Raw genomic sequence first — 26927 nt, 5'->3', positions numbered from 1 at the left:
TCAGACAGCAAAAAGGTACAAAGTTTATTGATGACTGGAATAAATTTATAATGTACATGGAATCAAATTCTAGAGATATAAAAATCACAGTAGGTTTAATATAATCCTTGCGATGTTTAGATGATATAAAATGAAAACTGCAGAACAGAATTACTACTTTACATAATCCAAAATCGAGATGGAGGGAAGTCAACTTTTATTTGTGTTAACTGATGTTTGTCTTCTGGTTTGTTTATATTTTCTGTTTTGGTTGATGTCTTTCTTTTTTCTTCTCATTGGTGTGTTCGGTTTGTTTTTCTTTCTCTTTTTTCTGTTGTTGTTTGGCTTAGAAAATTAATAAAAAGAAATTATATATATATAAAAAAAGCATCTGCCCAGATGGTGATTTTACCTTTGGAAAAGAGGACATGTTCTAGAAAATCCAGACGTATGGCAACCCTATTTAAATGTGAGTTGAGTTGGTTATGCTTTCAATGTATGGTGTGGATTTGCCCTTTAAAAATAGAAAAAATGCATCCAGTTTGGAGCCTGCTAGATGCAGTGTTCAGCTACTATCACACCTAAACTACAAACCCCAGTGGCTGTGTTTCTATGCTTAGCTACTCAAGGAGCCCAGCAAGGCTATTGTGCAACTCTAATATCCTGACGGGAACCTTTGCGTGCTTTAAATCATGTTGCAAGCCAGACCCTCTGATCGTCTGTACGTTCAGAAGCTGTCACTAAGGTGGCAGGAGACCAAGCAGATGACCTTGAATTAATGAATCTAGACAGAGTGAGATGGATGGAGGAACACAGCTAGTTGCTTAGATGGTCCCAGTTGCACACGTACTATCACATGTGGGATAGATTAAGCCTGCAGTGGTGAAGAGTCTTTTGGTAACTTGCTTGAGATAAGGCGAGTGATGGATGAACTTCAAGAATGTTTGAAGATTATGTGTATGTTATGTGTACACACACACACAATCTTCACTAGCTAGGCAAACCAAAATTTAGAAACACCACTGAGGTTAATCCCATTGATCTGATGCTCTTGGATGTGGAAATGTGAAACATAACTTGTGCAAGAACATGGATTGTTCTGTGTCTGCTGCCCACTGGGACAAAGACAAAACACATGAGTCTTATCCAGGCAATCAGTGACACATTTTATCCTTGCCAGGAAAGTCTACAGGTCCCATTTCAAAGGCAATAGCACAACACCCGGTGTATGTTAAGGATGGGCAGAATTGCAACATAGTGAAAACAACAAAGCACCTTAATTTATTATAAGCTTTCCTGACATATCATCCACGTCAACAGATACATGGAGATGCCTTGTGCTGAGTCAGATGGTCATTGGTTTATCTAGCTCAGCTTTATCTAAATTCTTTCCTAGCCGTATTGAGAGATGTCATGAATTGAAATCGGGGCCTTCTTTGCATTTACCCTGACTTTGCAGATATATTTCAGCTTGCACACACACACACACACACACACGAGAAAATGTTATAAACACTGGGGTAAAATAGAAAGAGAATGCAACAAATGCAATCTGAATTAATTAAAATAAAATATGAAAAATAAGCCTAGTGACCATTCACAACATCAGCCATGATATTTCTTGTTAATGATTGGACCACAGATTTTTTTTAAAAGGCTGTGGACTCTCCTTCCTTGGAGGTTTTAAAGCAGAGGTTGGATGGCCATCTGCCATGAATTCTTTAGTTGAGATTCCTGCATTGCAGGGGGCTGGACTAAATGACCCTCAGTGACTCTTCCAATTCTACAATTCTATGATTCTTCCTAGCACATAGTATGAGGAACATGCAAGCTCCAATGGCAAGACTGACAAGAGATGTGCAACAGGGCCACAACACCAAAGGGCAATGAGAGAGTAGTGAGTAGTTGTTTTTACATGCAATGGCGGCAGCAAGAATATTATTGGCACAAAAATGGAAGCAAGAAGAATTACTGACAAAAAAAGAATGGCAAATGAAATTAATGGACTATGGAGAATTAGATAAATTAACAGGAAGGATTCGAAACCTATGGGATCAGAGATTCTTAGAAGACTGGAGTAAATATTTGGAGTAAACTATTTGAAAAGCAACTGTAATAAACAGATTATGCTAATAGGATTGCAAGAAGTTCTGTAAGGAGGACTATTTGAAACACTGCAAGAAAGACTATGATGAGAATTATTGGTTAAGGACAATTAAAAGTAATATAGAAATTAAGAAATGCAGAACAAGTGATAAAGAACGGAAAATCTTCAGAAGTCTAAAATATTGTATAAGATAAGAAGTTATCATTTCCAACAATCGTTTAACATATGTTTAAAAACCAATAAAAATGTATTAAAAAGAGAGAGAGAGAGAGAGTAGTGAGTAGGGTTGAGGTAAATGGGTTGAGAGGCAAAGTTCCTCTCTATGTAAGCTATTTCTGGGGCCCTCGTTTGAGTAGCACAGCACAAGGGAATCAAAATAAGTGGATACTGTTCTCCAGAGCAAAATAGGGCTTCATGTGGAGCAGGTCCAGCCAGAGTGCTACTGGAATGACTCAGAGTAGTGTAGTAGGGCTGAGGATAGGATGGAATAGGATAACAGGTCAAGACAAATCCCTCCTTTTATGTGTTATTCCAATTGTTTTTTAAGCCTTGGGATGGGGGATCAGACAAAGGAGGTTTTGTTCAGCTGTTACTTCCTTCTGGCAGGAGGGGGTGGCTATCAGTTATTTATTTATTTATTTATTTATACATACATACATACATACATACATACTTACTTACTTACTTACTTACAAATATATATACATTTAAAATACAAAATGCCTTAAAATAAGTATTTCAGTTTACTTGGGTGCTTTGTTTCATTTGGGGATAAAGTAGCAAGCCTTCTTTTTACATAAAAAAGTATCTTATTAAGTAACAATTGAATAGAGATCCTGCGTGGTAGAAGTTAATAATCATATTTTGTTACTTTTGTAGAAAATGCTAAAGAAAATACCATCAACACATGACAGTAAAGGTTGCGTGAACTTTTGAAATTTCATTTAGGTTTTGTGAACAGGATCAGGACAGAAGTTAATTACTCATTTAATACACCTTTGTGTGATGTGGAGAAGTTAAATAGACATTTGTGTGCTGGTAAACAAACCACCATTTATTTTCTGTCCTTTGCAGAACAAAGGCAGCTGCTTTGTGCCAAGTCAGACCTTTGGTCCATGTTACTTTGTGCTCTGCAGAAAGGCAGAGTTTTAGACAGGGACCTTTCTCCATCGTACCTAGAGATGGCAGGACCTGAGCCTGGGAGGAGACCTTCTGTATGCAAAACATGGGTTCTCCTACTGAACTATTGCCCTGCTATGCCACATGTTGTTGTGATCTTGTGTGTTCCCCCCACAAAAGCAAAAAGCAGAGGAATAGGTGCAGAAGCAAGAACTAAGGCAGCAGCAGAAACAGTGTCCCTGGAAACTCGATTGCTACCTTCCAATCCTGACAATACCCTCACATTGCATGAAAGGCAGCAGAAGGAGATCAGCTCAAGGGGACCGCAGCACCCACCGTCATCTTCCTGCCTCATCCTGTCATGCAGCCCCGAAAATGTACAATTGTTCTGCTCTCCATACATCTACAAATTTTAAATCTTAAACCGGTTCAGAAAAAGTCACTGGTTCATTTTTTCTATACTTTTTAAATCAGAGCTATGAGCATCATGTTAGTTCCTCCTTGGTCTTAAGCATGCAATGTTACTTTCCCTGTTTGCAATGAGGTGGTGGTGGTGGTTAGAGATTCCTTTACTTAAATTTCCTTGTATTATATTCTGTTTTCAGTTTTGAATACCAAAATGACACTTTTTTTACTAGGAAAAGAAACAAATGGAAAATCAGTAACTCAAATCCTTATAGTAATAGGGACACTGGAGACATTAAAAGTGGCTATTCAAGTGGCATTCATCATGCATCACCTTAGCCAAGACCAGCAGGAAGAAATAAAATGAGCTGAAATGTGTATATTAGGAAAAATGTTCTCTAACATTGAGGTGAATTTCCATAAGGCTTTTTTTTTATTGCACTTCACTGCAAAAATGTGGAGTACTGAATTTAAGACTGGTAAAAGGAGAAACACAGAGAAACCTAAACTGACAGTTACCTCCCTAGGTTAGGGTAAGATTCCCCCCCCCCCCAAGCTGCCCCTGGAGTGCCACACTTCATTATCAAAACCACCACATGCCAATGGGCCATCTTCACTGGTGGTTCTTTCATCAGGCATACTGGGAGGTAGGCCACAGTGGCGTACATGCAGCAGAGTGGCATTGTAGCACAATTTTCTATGGCTCCTCAGCCAACCTTCTGCTGACTGTAGTACTGCACCCTAATAAAGTATTGAATTTTGCTGTCTGATCAAATTGCTTCTTTTACTGGAGAGAGAGAAAAACATGCCTTTCTTTCTTCAGAGAGCCTTTTCAAAGCCTTGCTTTATGTGAATAAAAATGGCAAAAGTCTGAAATTTAGGAAGAAAAATGGCATCTCAAAATGAGCCAGTACATTAAGAGATAATGGTTGCCTTCCTCCTTCCACATAAAACCTCAAAACTGAAGGAAAGAGGTCATAATAAGTTCAGAGCATCATTGTTCTCCTTCCAGAGGTTTTATCTAAGGAGCCAGGCATTCTGCCGAAGTCACCCGAAAGATTATCGACGATGAGTGTTAATGACATGAATGTGACAGTATCAAACCTTTAATTTATGAGGCGCCTCCTAACATGAAGACAAAGGAATGGCCCGACCTATGACAGCCTGTGCTTTGAAAATGAATCGTGTATTCAGATTTTCAGATATCATAGCTTGCAGAGGAAATTCAGTTTGCACTGTAGCATAAGCGAAAACAAGGAGGGGGAAGAAAATTAATTTCCTTTTCATTACTGTTAAACTTCCACAATATTACACAGAATACAACAGAAAAATCCACAATTATTTTCAAGTATTTTTTTTTAGAAAAATCATGATCTGATCTAGCAAACAGGTTTATGCACGGACATCCCTAGATAAATGGGGAACTGCCTAAACAAAGGGGAGCTGCTTGTACAGTTCCATTGCCTGGTCCAGTGATGTGTAGCCACGTTATTCACGAAGGGATATGGGAGGCTGGATTAAATCCCCTGGCCTTTCCCTTTCAGTTGATCATTGTGATTGCAACATACTTGACAGACTCTGGCTGCTTCTGACAGTAGACATACGTGACTGGGGCCACCAAAACACAACCAGTTGTATTCAGACTTAACTGTGCTTAGAGCAAATCCTTGACCAATTCAAGCCCCATTGAATTCAACAGATCTGTGCTAAGCATAACTTAGGATCATAACTTAGGATTCTTCCTAAATTTCAGACTCTTGCCATTTTTATTCCTATAAACTGTGGATCAAACCCAACGTTTTAATTTGCATCTGTGCAAATTCTGTCAATTTATTTATACCTGGATGCTTCCATAAGCAGAGGAACGCCTCCCCACCCTGATCCAATTTACACTGAAGCCTGGAGTGGCAGCACATTGCTTTTGTCAATGTTTGGAAGCTGTTACAGGCTGGAAAAGGGTAGACATATGGGAAGGAGGGTATTACCTGCTCTTGATGAGGTTACACTCTCTCTGAAGGAGTGGGTATATAGCTTGGGGGTCCTTCTGGTTCCCTTGCTGTCGCTTGAGGTTCAGATGGCATGAGTGTCATGAAGTACCTTTAATCAGCTTCAGTTGGTGACCCAGCTGTGCCCCTGTCTGATAACTTCTAGCTTAGATTACTGCAACACGTTATACATGGAACTGCCTCTGAAGATGGTCTGGAAACTTCAGCAGATGCAGAATTTGGTGCTCAGGTTTCCTGTGGGCTTTCGTTTTGTTTGCTGGTTTTCACTGTATGCTTTTGATTCTCATATTAGCTGCCTTAGACTGTGCAAAGAAAGGTGGGACAGGAATATTTTATATAAGTAAATAAATAAGTCCTGGTGGCTAGTAGCCCTTCCAGTTTTGAGTTGGAATGCTTAGATTACTTGTTTTATATGGGATCATGCCTCTTTCTCTAAAGGAACAGGTAGACAGTTTAGGAGCTTAGCCTTCACATGATGACAAGGAGTACCATTGCCACTTTCAGCTGCAACGCCATGGCGAGAAAAGTCAACCTGTCAACCATTTAACATAGCTGTTGCTGGCAAATGAAGGCATCAGAGGCCCTTTCCAAGATATTGGCAGTTCTGTGCTGAATTCTGATATGCTACACCTCTTGCTTATTCTTCTCTGCTTTGTACACTTCAAGCATTCTTTCATATTGCCAATTTACCCTCTTACACACTCATTGTTTTGAATAGTAGGTTCATACCTGGCTGTTGCTATAACCTAATTGGTTGGTTTATAGGCATAGCCATGTGCATATTCATGAAGCTAGTTGTGATATCAGCCTATGGACTCTATCTTTCACTCTGTGCATTGATTTTTGCACTGGCTTGCAATGGCTGAGTTTCCCCATTCTTCTTTGAGTTTCTGCATTGTTGCTTCCTTAGAGAAGCTAGATGTGGGCTGGGGATCTTTCATAATGCATGTCCTGGACAGATTATCACTAAAATGCCTTCCCATTCCAACTTTCTCCATCCAATCCCATCTCTAAGAATTGTTTACTAAAGGCTCATCTCTTTGCTGCATTAGTTCCCAGTTCCCTGGCTGATTGTAATGACTCTTTTAGATTGTGGTAGAAACTGTCTGCTTGCTTGTCTGTCTGTCTGTCTGTCTGTCTCTGTTTATTGCATAATATACTTACTGTACTTAAACACACTCCCCTACTCTAGACATCCTTTCTCTGTGTGTCCCTAGCTGACACAACTCTGTGACACTGAAATTGCTCAAGCTTATTATCTCCACATTCCTCAGTTGTGAGTGTTAATAGCAGGCAGGGCTTTGCTCTACTATGCAGAAATACACAAACCTTGCAATAACACCTGCCTATTTTTCAGTTGATTTGACCTCTCCTATTTCATTTAAAAAAAAAAAAAAAGCTTAGCTCCTGTCAGGGAACTGCCATCAGTGCCGGAGGGAGAGAGCAAGCTCCAGAGGGATTCCAGAGAGTGTCCCAGGATTGGGAAAGGCAGCCCATCTTCTGGGGAAGAGAATCAGCATAGCACCAGTGGAGAAGGGGGGCAGATGGGGGAAGCGGCGAGGCGGTCCCATGACTCCTTGCCGGGGACCAGCGGGGAGAGTAAGGGTCCTCTGCTGCCTACGCCCTCCTTGTGCAGAAGGCTTTCGCGCAGAGAGAGTAGGAGGAGACTAGGCGTCAAAGAGCTTCTTTGCTGGAAGAAGTTTAAGAAATGCCCACTGACGGATTCTGCCAGCGATTGAGTCAGCCACGGGTGAGTGGCTGTCCGGACAGAAAAGGTTCACTCAGGCAACCCAGCCAGGTGTTGGCACTGGCTTACGCACGAGCAACCCCTAGAACCATTACAGCTCCATTGCCATACAATTAGTAATTTAAAAAATGCATGAATTAACATGTTCAAATACTCAACACCCAAATCTGAATGACTTTTGATTAGATTAGAATCTTGGTCATGTATTCTAGTCTAAAGGAAATATTCTGTGGAAAATAAAATGACAGGAGACAACTCTTAAAACTTACATAGCATTCAGGGTATGAATGGTAGGATATGGGCAACTAGAAATGCAATTATGAAATGAAAACTGAAAGGCAAAGTGATTATATTATATGAACAAGAGGATGCCTGAAGTACTCTGAGTTAACTAATCTGTGTTGACTGATCTCAGTGACGGAGCCTAATGTCTGAAGTAGTGGTTCTTATCCGTATTAGAGATTGTAACAAAGGAATGAGAGTACATTCATTAGAGATTAATTAATCAGAAATCACAGAACGTGTCTTTTTGAATGCCTTTGAGCAATCCGCCCAAATTCCCAGAAGAATTGAAGTGAACCTACTCTTCAAGACATAGCTACACAGTGATTCGGAAAAGGGGGCATGAAGTGGCTTTTATCTGAAGAGCGATACTAAGTGGATGTAACTGATTTGGCCACAGTGGCACACACCTCAGTTACATCACATTTGGATCATTGTAACATGCTCTATGGTGGACTGCCTTTGAAAAGTACTCAGAAACTTCAACTGGCTCAAAAAGCTGCAACCAGATTGCTGACCAGGGCTGGTTATAGGGATCACATGACTCTTTTACTAGAACAGCTCCATTGACTGCTGGTCTGTTTGTGGGCACAATTCAAAGTGCTGGTTATGACCTATAAAGCCCCATGTGGCTTCGGTCTAGGCTATCTGAAAGACCATATTTTTTCTTACGAATCTGCCCAGGTTTTGAGATGTTTTGGGGAGGTCCTTATCTCTGTCCTGCCACCCTCAGAGGCACACTGGGTAGGAATGCAGGACAGGGCCTCAGTGGCTGCTCCTAGATTTTGGAACTTCCTTCGTAGAGAAGTTAGACTGGCTGCCACCTTGTTATCCTTCTGCCAGCAGATCCAACAGGCTTTCAGAAGCTGACCGCTTTTATTGAGGGGGCTGGTGCAGTGCTGTTTTTGTTCTGATTGTCTATATGTTTTATAGATAGATATACCAGTTTTAATTCTATAAATGTTTAATTGTTTTTTAATTATTGGGATTTTTTTCTAGGTTTTTAGTTGTTCTTATTCATGTGACCCAGATCATATTGTTAAAACTGAGCAACAATCCTTTTTATAATTTTGTTTAGCTTGGTTGAATAATCATAGTGGGAGAAGGATTGACACGTAAAGATGTTCAAAAGCAAAGGGAGAATTGGGGGGCAGGGTGGACAATGTGATGGTTCTGAATGTCAGGCAGATGCTCTGCAGCCACTCAATTCAGAAATGACTTCCAGATATTATAGCAGCAGTCAAACCGATTACAGGATCCATTAATCCTGTAATCCTGGTGAAACATTGGAATTTGGCTGCATCAGAAGCAGAAAGCAGAAGAACTGGGATTAAAACACAGGAAGGGGCTCAATGGCAGAAGATCTGCTTTGCATGCAGAAGGGCTCAGATCCAATCCCAAAAATCTTCAGTAAGGCTAGGAGAGACCCATGTCTGAAACCCTGAAGAGCTTGTGTCAGTCAATATAGACAAAACCATACTAGACAGTCCATGCCAGAAGTCCATCTAACCCTCTCTTTTAGACTTGGGTACCCAAAGACGCGGGTGGCGCTGTGGGTAAAACCTCAGCGCCTAGGACTTGCCGATCGCATGGTTGGCGGTTCGAATCCTCACGGCGGGGTGCGCTCCCGTCACTCGGTCCCAGCGCCTGCCAACCTAGCAGTTCGAAAGCACCTCCGGGTGCAAGTAGATAAATAGGGACCGCTTACCAGCGGGAAGGTAAACGGCGTTCCGTGTGCTGCGCTGGTTCGCCAGATGCAGCTTGTCACGCTGGCCACGTGACCCGGAAGTGTCTGCGGGCAGCGCTGGCTCCCGGCCTATATAGTGAGATGAGCGCACAACCCTAGAGTCTGGCAAGACTGGCCCGAATGGGCAGGGGTACCTTTACCTTTTTACCCAAAGATGCAACTGGGATATCTTGTTATGCCTAACACACAACTGCAGCTACATGTTTATTCATGTGGGAAAATAATACGTTTTTCTTGTGTCCAGGATAATGACCCCCCACCTGCTGTTGGATGCTCTGGGAAGATCATTTGGGGTTCATGGGGATGATGACTTCTAGCCTGCTCTGGGAATTCAAGTCCTTATTTATAGCTCACGTTTAACAGTAGATTGCATATTCTGTGCTACACATTACATATGAGAGCTAGTGTGGGTGAAGTGTTGAGGTTGTGAGGACTGTGTGAGCTCATTTAAAGACTGAAATAAGTTGTTAAAGGAAGCTGCATTTTCAGATTCAAAAGAGATGCGCATTAATAAGAAGTAATGGTCATTTCCACATGCTGCTGAGGTTCTTAGTCCAGAGAGCATTATGAGAGAACTTGTAGGGTAGCTTCACATACAACTGTTGAGGTTTGTGTGTGTAAAAACATGGAGATCGTCTCCATGGAGGGAGAAAAGTAGCAGTACACTGACATTTGTGAAGTGGGATGCAAATGTTTATTTTGCAAGAAGTACCTGGGTCAGGAAACTGATTTGCACAATCCAAGTCCTCATGCTAAAATAAACAGTTGCAGCACACTTTGCAAATGATGGTGTGTGTATTTTTCATGGAGTTATAGCTATGTTGGGGGGGGGGATGTGTGTGAAGTAGTCCTTAGGTAAACTGGTTTCTAGAGAATCAAATCAAGAGTGTGAATAGTAAACTTGTTGACTAGCCTTGATCATTTCACAATAAAGATATGGTTCTTTATAAGAACCACTCTTTTGATTTTGCTAAATCAGTTGGTGGTCACCTGAACTTTTTCATGGAATAATAAGTCTTGAAAGAAGCCATTTTCATTTACCTTACCACTGAAGCAGTACCTCTTTATCTACTTGCACTGGTATGCTTTCAAACTGCTGGGTTGGCAGGAGCTGGGACAAAGCAACAGGAGCTCACCCCATCATGTGGACTTGCCGACCTTCTGATTAGCAAGCCCAAGAGGCTCCAGTGCTTTATGCCACAGCACCACCCATGTTCCTCCTCTGGAATGAACATCATTGGTTCAGGGGTTTGTGATTATGGAGAATCCAGATGACTGTGCTGACAAACTGTTGCATTCCAGTGTTTCCCCAGTGTTCTTTTTAGAGATGCAGCATGCCACGAGCTATTTCACTTCAAATGCAATTGTAATACTAGTGTGTCCAGTGTAGACAGGCACAGTACTGAGGGGAGACATACCTTATCAAAAGCAGATCCAGTTTATTCACCCCCTCCTCCCAACACACACCCTTACTGATGTGCTTCCTAAATACTCTCTTCTTTGATCCGTTTATAGAATTTTATTGTAGAAATTTATTTACTTTCAGTATTTATCTATCACCCAGTAACAAAACATTTTCTGGGCATTTATGGGTGATAAAGTTTGCCAAAACAGACGTGACAGGGCTGATTCTATGACTGAATCTCTCTAAGAAGCCTAACAACAACAACAACAACCACACCACCTTAAATGCACTTACGGTAAATGCAACCAGGGAAAATGGAGGTGGGTGATTAGAGCAGTGACACTAGGGAAGGTGGGAAAAATCTACTCCCCTCTTTGCTGTTTTCTAGAATCCCCACCATTGTGGGGGCGCAGGAGGGGGGAATGCAGGTACCTGTATTGGCTCTGCATTTTAGCAGCTTCTGGGGGTCTAATAGATTTAGAGGCAGAAAATTGTAAAATGGGGAAAGGTTAGCACCTTTTCACCAGCACCACTGTTCCAATCACAAACAGAGGCTTGCAGGACTGCTGCTTCTATGAACAGAAACAGACACACACACACACACACACACACACACACACACACAGTGAGAAAGATCCCACATAACATCTGTTTCAGCCCTTAGTGACATTTCATAGATTGGAAGACCAGTTAGGCGGAGGGCAGTCTCATCTCCAGGCTGATAAACAGGTCATTTGTAGTTCTTCTGATGTTGCTCTTTGTTCGCTTGGAGGGATATCCTCCAGCTTTGGCAGTTGCTGTGATCAAAGTCAGGCTCTTTCTCTTTCTCCTTTTCAGTTCAATCTGGCTTTGTTGGGCACCAAGGGGTTATTGAATTAGGTAACCGACTCTGCTGCTGTTACTGTGGCTGTTTCCTTTGGAGGGATAGGCAGAGGTCATCTGTTTTAACAAAACCATATTGATTTCTTGTGTAAGGCAATCATAACAATCCTGCCGTTAGGTCTTAAAAGAGCCACATGATTATTTACACAAAGGCAAGTGTGCTTACTTCCTCCTTAGCCCTTTAAGATTTGGCAGCTTCTGAATGCAAAGCAGTGAGGCATGCTAACAGTCATTCTATTGGGAGAAAGTGCTTAACACCATTTGGGCAGATCACATTACTATATTTTTTTGACACACTCAAAGAGAGGCGTTCACTAACCTATGGCTTTTTCAGAGTGAAACTGAAATAAGTGTGTGTGTGTGTGTGTGGTGGGACTGCGTGAATGAATTTCATATCATTTCACTTGCTGATGTGGCTATGGCAGAACTATTTTTAGCTGTCTAATCCTTCCAGCAGAACATGTCTTCTCCTTTCTGATTAGTACAAAGCTGGCTGCTAGTCAAACGACAATTACATCCCAACCCATCACCTACCACAGGCCAACAAACAAGACGCCAAGTTATTTTAACAGTTTCATCCCAGCTCACCTTTTTAATGATTTTGAACTGAACTACAGCAGTGCCCTGAACCTCTTAGAGATGACCAAGATCTGACCAAGTCATCTACAGTCATTCAGGCACTGATCTGGCAAAGGTAGCACCTTCTCTATGAGAAGACAATGGTGGGATGTCTTTTAACCTGCTTAAATTTAAAGATTTTTACACATGAACAATGAGTGGTAAAGGGTGGGTGAGTCTTTGAGATTCAAGAAACAAATAAGAGGGTAATTGCTGAAATTAGAAACAAATTCCTTTCACATTGTATTTGCAAATCTGTGCTGATAAAAGTGTGCTTATTTAGTGCCATTTGGAGGATCTAGTGAAATATTAGAGCCAAATTAAGCCTCCATCAAGATTGTGCAATAAAAACTCAGCAAAGGATTTGTTTGTGTCTGTGTAGCTAGCTCAGGGCTCCTATCCATGCAATTTGATATATTACTAGAGAGAGAGAGAGGAAGTCAACACATTCAACCAGATAGGAAATTACAATAAATTAGGAAAGGGTGCAGAACAAAGCCACATTGCACACTAGCTCCTTAGAAGTTATTAATAAAAACTGAGCTTCTAATTAGGCAGAGAGAGAGAGAGAATATAAAGAATTTGGCCTTTGAATCTTAAAACACTGCTGTTCCCGATGAAAGAGAGAGCTAGCAACAAAAATAGCACATGCTGCTGGAAACGAACGGTTGACTGGATTGCATGTCCTGGACAACACAAAGACCAGGTTGCCAGCATTTTCAGATCTATGTGTGTGGCTTGGCTAGTTGAAGTTACCACTCACTGATGACTTTTGCAGGTACTGCCCCCGCACAGTTTATGAATGGCAGCCCACATAGGGGCGCATTTTCCATTCATCTCAGAGGTCTCTGGTCCTGACATGCTCTGGAAACAAGCCCCTCTATGCTACCATCTGGAGCAAAGCAATTTGATATTTTCAAAGCTTCTTATCTAAACAGAAGTGAATTAGCGTGTCTAAAACTCCAGAAATTATCATTCTGAATGGTATAGTTGACATGTGAGAATTATATTTCATTGCTTAGAATGCTTTATATTTCTCATGCGGCTTTGAGTAAGTTATTTAACTTAACCCATGACTTGGTTTTGTCCTTCTGTAAAATGGAAATAGTCAATAGCTACCTCTGTTATGACAATCCAATCCACTGTTATGAAAATCCATTCCACTAATAACTAATGAATGCTTCTATAAATAAGCTCTATGGAAGTACCTAACTAGATCACCTCACTGGAGAACAACTGCATGGACTGATTTCTAGTGGCTACTGAAATTCAAGCCAATATTATGACATCAAAATCCTAACTTTAGATACCTTAATTTATTGTGTGCATGGATTATCTGTGAGAAGAATATTTTCCTGTGATAAATCTTGCATCAATGCAATGATTTGGACTAGAACAGTAACTGTCAAACTTTATGAACCAGGGATTCCATTAATTGTAAACTCCAAATGGAAAAATGGGACCAAATTTCATAAAATCAAATATGTTTACCTTTCTCTTTCCCCCCTCTGTCCTATGGTGTCTACTAGTTTTTTGCTTCTCATCTTAAAAAACAAGCCCTAATCCAGGAGTAACTAATGTTGGTATCTTCTACGTGTTATTGGAGTACTGAACAACTCTCATAATCCTTGAATGCTAGCCATGCTGGGTTGGGGGCACTGTATTCCCCCCCCCCCCCATGCACCAAACATATGAAACAAGAGAAAAGGGTGGTGAGGCAACTAGATCAGATGGCAACCTTTTTATGAGTCTCTGTCCACCAGTTAAATCAATGCATTAGATGATATCCTTCCAGTATGCAACAGTTCATAAACTTCAAGCAGGGCATGTCTCATAAATATACTCTGAATAGATTTTAAATCGGGGTAGGCAACCTAAGGCCCAGGGGCCAGATACGGCCCAATTGCCTTCTCAATCCGGCCCACGGACAGTCCAGGAATCAGCGTGTTTTTACGTGAGTAGAATGTGTCCTTTTATTTAAAATGCATCTCTGGGTTATTTGTGGGGCCTGCCTGGTGTTTTTACATAAGTAGAATGTGTTCTTTTATTTAAAATGCATCTCTGGGTTATTTGTGGGGCATAGGAATTCGTTCATTTCCCCCCCAAAATATAGTCCGGCCCACCACATGGTCTGAGGGGCGGTGGACTGGCTCATGGTTAAAAAAGGGTTGCTGACCCATTTTAAATGTTTGAAATATAGGATCTTGTGAGGAATGTTTGAAGGAACTGGACATTGTTCTCACCCAAAAGGGAGAGCACATAATAACAGTGCTTGAATAGATCCCAAGACTGCTATAAATAGGACAACCAATGAGAGTAAGCCAAGAGATAATGAGTTCAAACAGGAGGGCGGGGGAATAGTCTGAGCATCGGGAGGTGATTTCTTACACTAAACATAGTTGAATAGTAGAATAAACTCATAGTACACAGTGAATCTTGAATATCTGACATTTTTTCAAAAAAGATTTGATAAATATCTATTAAAGATCCTTTGGGTATTACTTTGGAGGAGAATGGACAGGATGACCTATTAAGGTCAACATGTCTGTGCTGCTGCGATCATAGGCTGTGATTTATTTCTTTGTTCCTTTGCTCCTTTGGTTACCCAAACTGCTCAGCACAAGTGTGTGTGATATTTGTGATCTTTTGACTACAGCTCCCATTCTTAATCCATGTCTGGTTTGCTTCAAATAAATATCCATCATGGATGTTTGGACTCGCTGCCTTGCAATATTTCAGTTGTCCTGTAACTCTTCCCTTTGCATGCTCTTTCAATCCTTAAGAACGCACTGTACTGGGAGAATAATCCAGAGTAAAGCGCTCGCCAGTACTCTTCCCATTGTTTTCCTGTGCACATGGAGACCACATGTCTGTTGGAATCTATATGTTTGATTTTTCTAATACTATGTTAAATGAAAACTGTATCAGCAGCACACATTGCACAGTGTATGACTTTTACTAAATAACTGTTGTTAAAAACGTCACCCCCTCTTCTGACTTACCCAAGCATCTTCTCAGAAAAGGAGCAAGGGGCTAATACTATGTATTAGTATCTATTACTATGTAATACTAGTAATACATATTAATATGTATTATTCTGAGTATACATGCATAGGGAAGGGCTGCAAACCATCTTAAATGCAAAAGTGCCACAGTAAGCAGTTTGTGGATTGCATGGTAGAGGCAACATAGCTGGGTCCAAGTGCAGTACTAGAGCTTTGACTTTAGTAGTGCTGCTGTCCTATAGTAAACTATCCTTGCACCATTTGCCTTGAAGTACCATCATCAAGGGACACGGGTGGCGCTGTGGTCTAAACCACAGAGCCTAGGCCTTGCTGATCAAAAGGTTGGCGGTTTGAATCCCCGCGATAGGGTGAGCTCCCGTTGTTCAGTCCCTGCTCCTGCCCACCTAGCAGTTTGAAAGCACGTCAAAGTGTAAATAGATAAATAGGTACTGCTCCAGCGGGAAGATAAATGGCGTTTCCGTGTGTTGCTCTGGTTTGCCAGAAGTGGCTTAGTCATGCTGGCCACATGACCCGGAAGCTGTATGCTGGCTCCCTCGGCCAGTAAAGCGTGATGAGCGCCACAACCCCAGAGTTGTCCACAACTGGACCTAACAGTCAGGGGTCCCTTTATCTTTACTTTACCATCATCAAAACAAAAATATTAGGGGTGGCATTCAACTAAATAAATGCACAACTGGAATGACATCTGCTTGTGCAACAGGACTGCCTACCCTCCCCAAATCTGCTTAGGAGGGAATCCCCAGGACAGATGTGGAGAGGTCAAGAGGGCAAAAAAGTCCCATTGTGCTGTCGGAACTTTTCAGGACAGATCCACAAAAAGGACCTTGTAAGAATTTAGCATCTTATGCTAGCACCTTCCATGTGAACTGCACAAGAATCATTCAAATCCTTCCCGTCAATAAATGCTTTGTCATTTCTACACCCCTAGTTGGCATATGGTATGCTTTGCACTGATGTGGCTATAGATATGTTTCAGGTTCAAGGTGACATTGTAGGATGTTGTTTCACCCATTCTCAATTGCAGAATAGTGCTGTACTTCATCTGGCAATGGTTACATGATGATGATGAGTATTTATATAGGCTTTAATCCTGAGTTGTCTATTTATGATTAGAATAGCTCCTTCTGTTCACAGAAGGGGCTCCAATTGGGAGGGGGTCCACTGACATAGGTAGAAGAAGGTGACCTTTGCCAACTCTTGTTCTGGTGGTCTCCCAACCAGGAGGGAGGAGAACTCTGTTTAAAATAAGTTTATACATGGAAATAGGCAATTCAGACCTAATTCAGCCCTGGCTGCATTGGACTGCCTCTCACATTGTGTGCTTATCTCCAAACTGCTTGTGTGTTCCTTTTTCTTTTTGTAAGAAAAGCCCAACCATATGGAAAAATTATACACCAAAAATATGTGTATTAAGCATATAGAAGGGTCAAGCCCTATGTGGGACTATACAGGTATTTAAGAATTTAAAAAGAGTCCTGCAGGATCAGGCCCATGACCCACATAGCTGAGCATCCTGTTTTCAAAGTGGCCAGCCAGATGCCTATGGGAAGCCAAAAGGAGGACACATAATTTTATAAATATGCATACCTATGCAAGCATGTTTATATGCTTTGCTGTATGTATGTGCTTTTGCACTGGTTACTTTAGGATACCTGGAATGTACCGTAAATGCATGTAATATTTGCACATAATAATGCATACAATATGTGAGAATTCCTCATATTTTTAGCAGATCCAAAAAAGAAAAGAAAAATAAGCTTTTTGAGATGAAGGAAAGAGATGGGAATTTGAAAAAATAAATAAAAGTCCATGTGGATAAACTTGCCATTGAGATTTGCAGAAAATTCCATCCTTAACCCCAACCCTCCAGACCAGGATTTCAGGATAAAAGGTGATCAGATACAGGACTTTCCAATGATGCTGGAAAATTGATATCAATGTGGTAAACAAACATTTGGTATTTATTATATAAAGCAATTTGAAGCCAGGCTGGGGCCATATGTTTATAGAAGCAGATTTGCATGTGGGTATTCCTTGCTGGACTGGAAGCTGTGCACACAAACAGGTGCCATGGGTACAATTCTCCAGTCTGATAATCAGAGAAGCACCAATTGGCTGCTCAGTGGGTAGAAGCCAGAATGATTATTTCCCACTGCTCTCCATAGCTTGCCAAACAGCTGCTCAGTGAAACTGCTACTTTGCAAACAGTTCTATGCAGGCACCTACGGTAAGTAGACCAGTGGCATTATATTCTTCATTGCTGCATCTTTTATTTGATCAGTGGGTTATTCAAGTTTTGTTTGGCTAAAAAAAATGGTCCCCTCAATTAATAGGGTAGCATTTTTCATTTTAAAGTGAAATGTAAGTAAGTAGGTACAAATCTATGGGTGGCAGCCACCTTCTTAGAGGAAACTTTTCCTCCCTTTGTTTTATGTGAAGGAGGCCACTTGCAAGATGCAGCTTCCTGTGGTACGTTAGCATCACCTGGAAATAAAGAAAGGATGCCTTTCCCCTACTTCTGGACTCTTGTTTTCATAGTTTTTGCAAACTCTGAGTGTAATTGTATACACACGAACCTGAAATCAGCAAGGTTTACTTTTGAGTAGGCACCCATAAGTTGATGCTGTTACCTGATTAGTCAAAACAATTAACAGCCTAAATTGTTTGACTAACAGCCATAATGTTTCTTTACTTAGTAATCTGAGTGCTAAATTCTACCTCCTTGGAATCTAGATCTACTCCAGAGAATTGTAAACACCCCAGTATTTCAACAATTCTCCATCACACTGTAATTCAGCAAGACGCATATTTTTATTTCGGTGACAACTGACCTAGCTTCACCTTGGAGGCTGTTTCCTATGGGGATCTTGATCTGCTACTGGTAGGAGGAGAAATATTAACTGCAGACAAATAAATCAGGAGGAGGATGCAAACTGTCACCCTAATTTCAAAGAAATGTTGCAAGACCTTCATACTTTCTGATGCAATTTATAACATGGTCCTGCATGGAAATTAGTTTTCTATTGTTTTATGCTCCCTACCCCCACCCAGATAATGTTTGATATCAGAGCTATGAAATCAGGGTTGGAGCTGTAACGCTAGATGGATTTTGAAAACTTGTTCCTTGTCAGGACTATGGTTCTGATTAAGCATCACATCTAGGGTGCTTTAAAAAAGAGAAGACCACAAAGAGATTCACAAAGAATTTGGGCCAGTTGGAGAGAACATGATGCTCAACTATTTCAAGCCTCAGTAGGAACCCCCAACCCCTGCTCAATATGCAGCAATTCCATTAACAAGCTGAGAATTGGCTAACAGCCAATCCATGTATAAAAGGTCACTATTAGAATGGAGATGGGAAGTTGCTTATTTGAAAACACTCCCATACTCCACTAACCCCTGCATGCAGAAAGCTCTTTCATCAAGGAGAAGATTAGGCTATAAACCATCTCCCTGACTTGGATGAAGGTCTGTAACATAATTTTCATGCAGAAATCTTCAGGTTCAATCCCTGGTATCTGTAGGTAGGGCTGATTAAAAACTTTGCCTGAAAAGCTGGAGAGCTGCTGCTAGTCCGAGTAGACAACAAGAAGTTAGATGGCATAAGGCAATTCTCTACATTCCTATTCCCTATACAGAGAAGTTTTGGTGCACATGTGTGCTTTCCAAGAGACTACATGCGCATCCTGTGTTGGTACCAGAGGGATGTACCTTGCTCCCTCCCCACACATCTGAATTTGCTCTTAAGGAAGGTACGATTATACAGTGTGGAGCAGTGACATAAAAGAACAAAAATAAGCAAGGAACCCTATACCAGGCGGAATGACTGTAGGAGAGGAACCATTTTGGTATAAGTAATTGAGTCGGCACGGGAAAGAGAGCAAGCTTGTGTGCAAGGTGAAACACTTCTCACTGTTGCTCATGTGCAGACACATTATCTCAGGAAATTAATTTACCCTGCCCACAAAACTGTTTGTGGCTCTTTCTGCAGCAGAAAAAGTACAAAAGGTTTTGATTCAGAGAAGTGTAAAGTTACTTCCATTTAAAATCCTAGAATTGTAGAGTTGGTAGGGACCGCAAGCGTCATCGAGTCCAACCCCCTGCAAGGCAGGAATATTTTGCCCAACATGAGGTTCAAACCCACAATTAGCTTCCTGCTTCTGGTGATCTCTCCCCCTTGCATCCACTGAAAAGCCACATCCCATGTGACGTGAGATGCTGCCACGGGATCACAAACCGGATGAGCACATGTGCAGCCACATCAGCATCTTTGAATCACGGCTTCGGCAGAAGACGCGGCCATCAAGAGACGAATCCTTTTCAGTGATCAGTGTAATATGAAAAGTTCTGTTATGGTAAGTTCTACCTCATAAACCGCCTACACCTATCTCAGCAGCTTTGCTGACTATCTATATACCAATCTACCTACCTATACTGTTCTCAAAGCATTTAGTCTGATTAATACTCATACTCAGTACGAGTATTAGACATACTCAGAAATGAGACAAAAGCACTCTTCGCAACTCAAACACTCTACTTTTTTTATTCTATCACATATTCTGTAGGCAGTTATATTTTTAATTTATGCATCAAAGTCTGTTTTATATGCACAGTGCTTCTTGCCATGAATAAAAGCATGTGTAACAACAGGGCAATTTCACTTATCTCAGATTACGATCTACAGATATCATGGCAGCCAAAAGCACCCTCACATCTGCTTTTAGCTGGTGCAGTATCCATAGATACCAAGGTCAATCTGTAAGAGTAGCGGGGAGCATCACAGATTCAAAAAAAAACACTTTGGTGCATATCATGAACATGTGATTCCAACCTGACAAGACAAACTCCAGGACTAAACTTTGGTACACATGAAGCTCTGTTCATGGCATTGTGTCATGGGGGCCAGCTCACACTAAACACTGAAGCACACTATCCGAAGCAACTAATGATCATGGTATTATAACACCGGAGCGTGCGGATCTGTGTGCCATCCCTAAATCTGTCAAAATGAATCTTAATGACTTCACTTAACGATATATTGCTGCATCACCACTGACAAATATTTTGGGGCTTTACTGCTATCAGTAAAATCCACTCAGCTCCCAAAGCCTACTTTTCCTGTATGGTAACATTCCATTATTAAATGGGGGTGGGGTGGTGGTGGGAAGCGGGAGGGATACACTGCTATAACTGAAAAGAAGCCATACCCATGCCAAAAAGCAGGGCCCATAATATATTGTTGGCCCACATACCCAATGCTACTTAATGCTAAGTACAGTACGTTCCTATTAAAAAGGAATAACTGATGCAGGTAGGGCTCCTAAGAGCAAGAGCGGGACAATGCGATAAATAGAAAACAGAATCTATTGTAAGAGATGGGCAGCACACTTTATGTCCCTCATGGCAATTAGACTAACAACACAATAATGTGTGCGTTGACTCAGAACTAAGAACCATTAACTTCAGTGGGACTTGTGCCTTGGGAAGCAAGCTTTGATTAGCTGTACTTAGTTCCCACTGAAATCAATTGGTCAAGTCATGACTAAGTTACCCTACTGATCTCAATGGGATCTAAGCTAGCTTAGTCCAGACCTAAGCCAACATTTTCCTCTGATAAAAGCAGGTTCTCTCTTTAGTAATCTTTTGAATGAAATACACTGCACAGAATGCTTTTTTTAAAAAATCTGCAGCTTTGTGTCCATAAGGTCTATGCTATCTATCCCAACCTGCATTTTGACACAGAATTTCATCCAAAACCAAATGCAGAGAGCAATTAGTTAAAAGGAGCGACCATTTCCTTTATTTCAACAGGATTGCTTCATCGCCTTGCACTCCGTATTGATCATCAATATCCCAAACCTAATTAGTTCAGATCATGGATATAAGATTGCCTCAAGTAGGGTTGATCAACAGGGTTAATACTGGATTTTGTCTGGCGGAGGTTTTTCTGTGCCCTTAATGGCAGTGTGGCTAGCACATATTGAGCTTGCAGGAAAGCCCCCACTTTTGATTTTCTGCCTGTTGTGCTGTTAACGGCACAGGAGCCCAACTATAAAAAGGTAGCAACTCTAACTGCTAACATCCCACAAGCTGGGAACTGAATTGACCAAGACTGTTGAATTTCCCAAGAGCAAAGCATATAAAACAATTCAAAATGATCATCAAACACAGCAACAACAATTCCGTTAACGACTTCAGCATTCACTGCATGGATGAATGTAGTTTGAAGTTCTGATAAATTTCCTTTTCCTGATTGCTTTGTATCATCAAGAGATCACAGTAAGCAACACTATCTAATTATCACCAGCTTCTCCATTTAAGAAATGACAATGCTGACAAGGTTCCCGCAGGAACACATTAAGAATCTACCTACCAGCTACCGTGGAGTGGTCCATGTAAGTAATCAGAGCGTAGTAAACGGCCTGAAGATTAACACTCGTGGGTTTTTTTAATGGTGTTCTCTCATACATGACTTAAACATCGCTAAAGATAATTGAAGTTAAGTGGATAGAGGAGGCTAGCCTTTAATTCTCAGAATCTCTCATCTCAGTAGCCTGAGTAACCGGGTGACTTCAATGAAATTAATCATGTGTAAGAGATTTATGGCTTCTGCATCCCAGCGAACAGTTGGTTTTTCCTTCCTAATTTTCAGTTCTCAAATGAGCCCAGACACAGCCCTGTCACTTTCAATATTAGGTCTCCAGCCACCTGGCCTGGCATTCTTATTATCAGAGCAGATTCAAACAGATGATAAGACCCATCTATCAAAGGAAAGTAGCCAATGTATTTATAGCCAGCCAGGAAACAACTTGCCTTTGGCTCTGGAATTTCAGGGCAAGTCAGCAGCCTTCAGTCTAGCTGGAACGCTACCTTATTTGGTACAGCAAGCACATTTTTTAAAAAAACGATTGTTGTGTCAGGAAAAGCCATTAAGTTGAACAGTATTGGTAATGCAATCCATATTTTCAGCAAAACAGACTCTGCTTTTTTCATCAGAACTGGGTTTAGTTTCTGTACCTACAGAGACACACTGTAAATAGGTTTGCTTGTGCTGCAGTGGCATTTATTGCACATAGACCGATGACTTATACAGTAGTAAACTGCACCAGAGTATATAAATACATTATAAAATGCATACACACTCACACATGCACGAGCACACACACACACACACACACACACACAAACAAAAAATGGGAAATGACAATGAAGTGTTGAAGTCTCAACAGGTTCACATGGACTCTTGGGAATAAAAATATAACTTATAAAATCTCTTAGAACAGATTCTTTTATAGTATGAATACACTTACAGTACCTCCATTAAATAATATAAAACACTTTTTTTTAATAAAATGACAACATATCAGACAACAACAAATATCAGGATGGGATTTGATGCTTTTTAAAAACAACAACACCCTTCTTTGTTTTCCAGTGGATCTCTCTCTCTCTCTCTCTCTCTCTCTCTCTCTCTCTGCGTGTCTGTGTGCGCGTGTGTATGTGTGTGTGTAAGAGACAGAGAGCATGCATCAAACTACAATTGCTAACACTGTGCAAAAGAAAAACCTCTCTCATTCTTTTCAAATGTGCAGTAACATTTCTGGTTCCCCCAGCCAATTCCCCCCCCTCTTAAATTTTCAATGTGAACAAATTGTCTACAGAGGATCAATGCTCCTGCCTCTCTCTCTCTCTATATGTATTAAACAAAGACAAAACCCTAACTAATGATACATAAATAAGCTGTTTAATATAAACACATTTGTTTTCTGTACAATATGCACAGCTTGAGGTAGACGTTTTATAGCCTGATTGCTGTTGTCTCATAGGACAAGAAAATTGCACACACACACCCCAGAAAGTCAATGGGATGAAAAAAATCAAAAACAGGAGAGATTTGTTCAGAACACAAACATGACAATGAACAATATTACTGGTGTATCTTTACCTTCTAGATGTTTAAGAAGAGTGTGGCCACTAAGTTATTAAGGCTACAAGCTAACACACACTTACTTGCAAGTAAGTTCCATCAAACTCATAGGATCAGACTGCATGGTAAAACTCACAGGAATAGTTTTTCAATGGCTTATTAAAGAGACTTTTAGCACGGTTTGCAAAGGTGCTGAGTGCCTGAAATTTGCACTGGGTGACCAGCACTTCTTTTTAAAAAAATAAATAAATAACCAGGCTACTTTTTCTGCTACTGAATGCCTGGGATTAGTACAAACAATGAAAAAAACGCTCTATGTAGCTCTGCGGTCAAGCCAACAAGGGCTTGATCCTGTTTCCCTCAATATCAGGAGAAGAATCCCCCGCCCTTTTCAACGCCTGTCAGGCTAAGTGCCTGCCACGACTTCAGCTCTTCCTGAAACACTTCTTGTGCAAAGTCCTTCCAACTTATTTCTGCCCTCTTCCTGGCTCACCAACAGCCCCTCCATGCAAATATTATTATCCTTAATAATAATAATCCAAATAGCTTGGGGAAATGGGCCGTTTATCTCTTGGTCAGTTGCTCTCTGTTTGCTTCGGTTTCTGATGAGTCAGAAGTGGTCTGATGCATACACATTCACCTGCTTTTCACCTTAAGTAAATAAAATCTCTCCCCCCCGCCCCGCCCCCCTGCAAGTGAGACAGCTCAGTCTGGTGTTTGTATATTAGCCAGTCCCCTGGTGGGGGTGTTTTCTTCCCTTGCCTGTTTCTTTGGTTCCCCTTCTTGAACTGCAGTGTGCCCACCTAATCCATGGCTTTGATGCTCCCCACCATCTGCCCTTATACCTTGGATTCTGAATAGGAGGTTTTACTGTTCCTGTCCTCTAAGCTGGAGTCACTTCCATCCTGCGTCCCACCATTGTAAGCAGACCATGTCCCTCCCAGAGTGCATGGAGGGCTGTTACCCAGAGTACTGATGAAGCCCCCAGGGTAACGAGAGAGCTCCGTAGTGGTAGCATGCAGCCTTCGGTCGGCTTTCCTAGGGCAGCACAGCAGCCTCTTGAAGGCTTTGCGGAAATCGGGGCTCCTGCAATAGATGATGGGATTAAAGGCAGAGTTGGCATAGCCCAGCCAGTTGAAGAAGACAAAGAGCTGGTCGGGTACGAGGCCTCTGTTGAAAACTTTGACCACGTTGACCAAGAAGAAGGGTAACCAGCAGAGAGTAAAGACTCCCATGATGATGCCCAAAGTCTTGAGGGCTTTCTGTTCCCTTACAGCCAAAATGCGGGAGGTTTTCCTTCTATTGGCTTGACCATTGCCCAAAATCGGCAGGTCCTGGTGGACTGGCTGATGTTGCTGCTGGTGATTGTTGTAGAACCTGCCCTCGCACTTGTCAATTTTCTTCATCTGCTCTTTCGCTTCTCTGTAGACCCTCAGGTAGACAAAAATCATAACAAAGAGGGGGATGTAGAAGGAGATGACGGAGGAGGCGATGGCATAGGCCCTGTTGGTGACGAAGTCGCAGCAGCTGGGGTTTTCGTAGCACTCCATAGCATCATGGCCCGTGTCTCTCCACCAATGCATCATAATGGGCAAGAAGGACACCAACGCGGAAATTGCCCAAACGACGCAGACAATGATCTTGGCCCGTCTCTTCGTCATGAGGCTCTGGTAGTGGAAGGGCGAGATAATGGCCAGGTAGCGGTCAATGGCGATGACGCACAGGGTCTCGATGCTGGCCGTCACACACAGGACGTCCACTGAAGTCCAGCACTCGCATAAGAAGGAGCCCCACAGCCACGAGTCGCGCACCACCAGCGTGGCCCCAAAGGGCACCACCACGGAGCCCATGACCAAGTCGGCGCAAGCCAGGGAGGTGATGAAGACATTGGTGAGGGTCTGCAGCCGCTGCGTCCGCCCGATGGCCGCGATCACCAGCCCGTTGCCCACCACGATGAACACCACCATCAAGGACATCAGCAGGCTCATGCCCACCACCCACTGCTGGGACAGCTCCTGGGGGGCCAGCTGCCTGCTGTCGCCGGAGGCGTCGCTCCCGTTGCTGTCGCTGGAGGCGTTGGACCTGTTGTGAGCGCTGTTCTCCAGGAAGCCCCATCCATCGCCCATGGCTGTCCAAGTGAGGCTCACGTCAGGGCAGCCCGGCCGGAGGCATGAAGGCGAAAAGAGGACCTGCCCTCTCGCAAGCGCCCGAGGAGCGGCGGCGGCGATCGACTTCCCGCAGCTGCTGCAAGCGCCGCCACTTGCTCGGGGGCTTTCAGCATGTTTGGGAGCGATCCTCCGGCGGCCCGCGCCCGCGACGCCTCCCCACAGCCTCGACGTCAGGCGCCGGGCAGCCAATGGCGAGCCGAGGCGCCCGCGGCCGCTCCTCCGGAGATCACAAGAGGAGCTCAACATAGCGCCAAAGGGCCAGAGCCGCCAAGGGTCCCGGCGGAGGGGAAGCCGCGGGCTGGGCTGGGGGTCAGGCGCCGGGCGCCGAGCCGAGCTGGTGGGGATTCCCCTCGCCAGGGAAGGCGCCGGAGCCCGCAGAGAACACTTTCCTTGCCCCTTACGAAGGCGCCCTCCGAAGCTGCGGCTCGAAGGGACGAGCGAGGTCTCGGGGCTGCGGGAGGCGCTTCTCCAGCCGCTGCCGGCCAAGTGTCCTTGCGGCGCCCTTTCCTCCTCCTCGCCGCTCCTCCACCGCGGGGCGGACGACCCTCCCTGGCCAGAGCCAGCAAGGGAGGCTGAGGGAAGCCTCGGAGCAGAGCGCCGGCGCCGCAAAGAGCAGCCCGGGCCCGTTGCCACTGTCCCGGCTGCGTCTCTCCGAGGAAAAAAAACACCAGAACCGGTCGCGGGGGCCCCTCTTGAGCGCGGCCAGCGGCTGCTCCCGCTCCGTGCAAGGGGCTTGGCGCCCCCTCTCGCCCGGCTTTGGGGCGGCGGCATGAGGGGAAGTGGGCTCAAGCCTGCGCTCGAATTGAGGGCGAGGCCACCTTGCACTTCCTTCACAGAGTGGGCCAACCTGCTATTTCCTCGGATTCTCAGTATTTAACATGTTATTTGTATTACGTTATCAACCCCCCCCCCCCGATTTACAGAAAACAACAGAAATGTTTGGAAAGTTAACTAAAAAAAAAGAAGAAAAGTATAGACAAACAGACATATACAGAAACACTCACCTAAAATAAACCACACCAGGCTTGGGAATCACTCAGTTTTTTGGTCTGTGGCTTGGCCTGGTTGCTTCACACTGAATGACAGGCTGTGAGGACCCAGTTTTGTGCAGTGTGTGTTGGTTGCCTCATACAGTGCCTTTAAAAAAAATATGTTTAGGGCCGCTCGCATTTTGACTCAAGAAAATTGGGAAAAATAAATACAGTAAATGGACAAAAGATTCACAAAATGTTTAGGAGTATGTGTACCCCTGTGTCCCGTCCCCCCCAGAGAAAAGCACTGGCCTCATATATTTGTCAGGGAGCCTACCTGCAAGAGCAGTCTTCTCCAACCTCCCGCTCTCCAGTTTGTGTTAAGTCTGCCCTGGCCATCACCTCAAGTCGTTCTGGCCAGGGCAGATGGGAGTTGTGCAACAACACAGAGAACAGTGAGTGGTGGAAGCAGTTAATGCTTCGCATCTTTCCTCCCTCTCTGCTACCTAACAACCAGTTCTCTAATGCAGAAGGAGCA

At 42.9% G+C, this 26927-nt stretch overlaps 1 protein-coding gene across 7 annotated transcripts; it reads right to left on the bottom strand.

Moving 5' to 3' along the window:
• On the bottom strand, positions 1-26754 carry ADRB1 (adrenoceptor beta 1). 7 transcript variants are annotated; one of them, XM_081006031.1, is made up of 3 exons: positions 23334-25544; positions 4715-5918; positions 1-324 (listed from the first exon to the last, which is right to left on the bottom strand). In XM_081006031.1, the coding sequence occupies exon 1, from the start codon at positions 25374-25376 to the stop codon at positions 24090-24092; it is 1287 nt and encodes a 428-aa protein (XP_080862157.1). In that variant the 5' UTR covers positions 25377-25544; the 3' UTR covers positions 1-324; positions 4715-5918; positions 23334-24089. The 7 variants fall into 7 exon arrangements, 6 of the variants coding, with proteins under 6 accessions (XP_080862157.1, XP_080862158.1, XP_080862161.1 ...); XM_081006032.1 differs by having other exon boundaries at positions 5596-5918; XM_081006033.1 differs by lacking the exon at positions 1-324 and having other exon boundaries at positions 4169-4845; positions 5596-5918.
• Positions 26755-26927: the final 173 nt, after the last annotated feature.

The sequence above is a fragment of the Podarcis pityusensis genome (assembly GCF_964106645.2).
Source record: "Podarcis pityusensis genome assembly, chromosome: 5".
Classification (NCBI taxonomy): domain Eukaryota; kingdom Metazoa; phylum Chordata; class Lepidosauria; order Squamata; family Lacertidae; genus Podarcis; species Podarcis pityusensis.
Note: the sequence above shows the minus strand (reverse complement) of the source record. Positions and strands in the feature narration are given on the sequence as shown.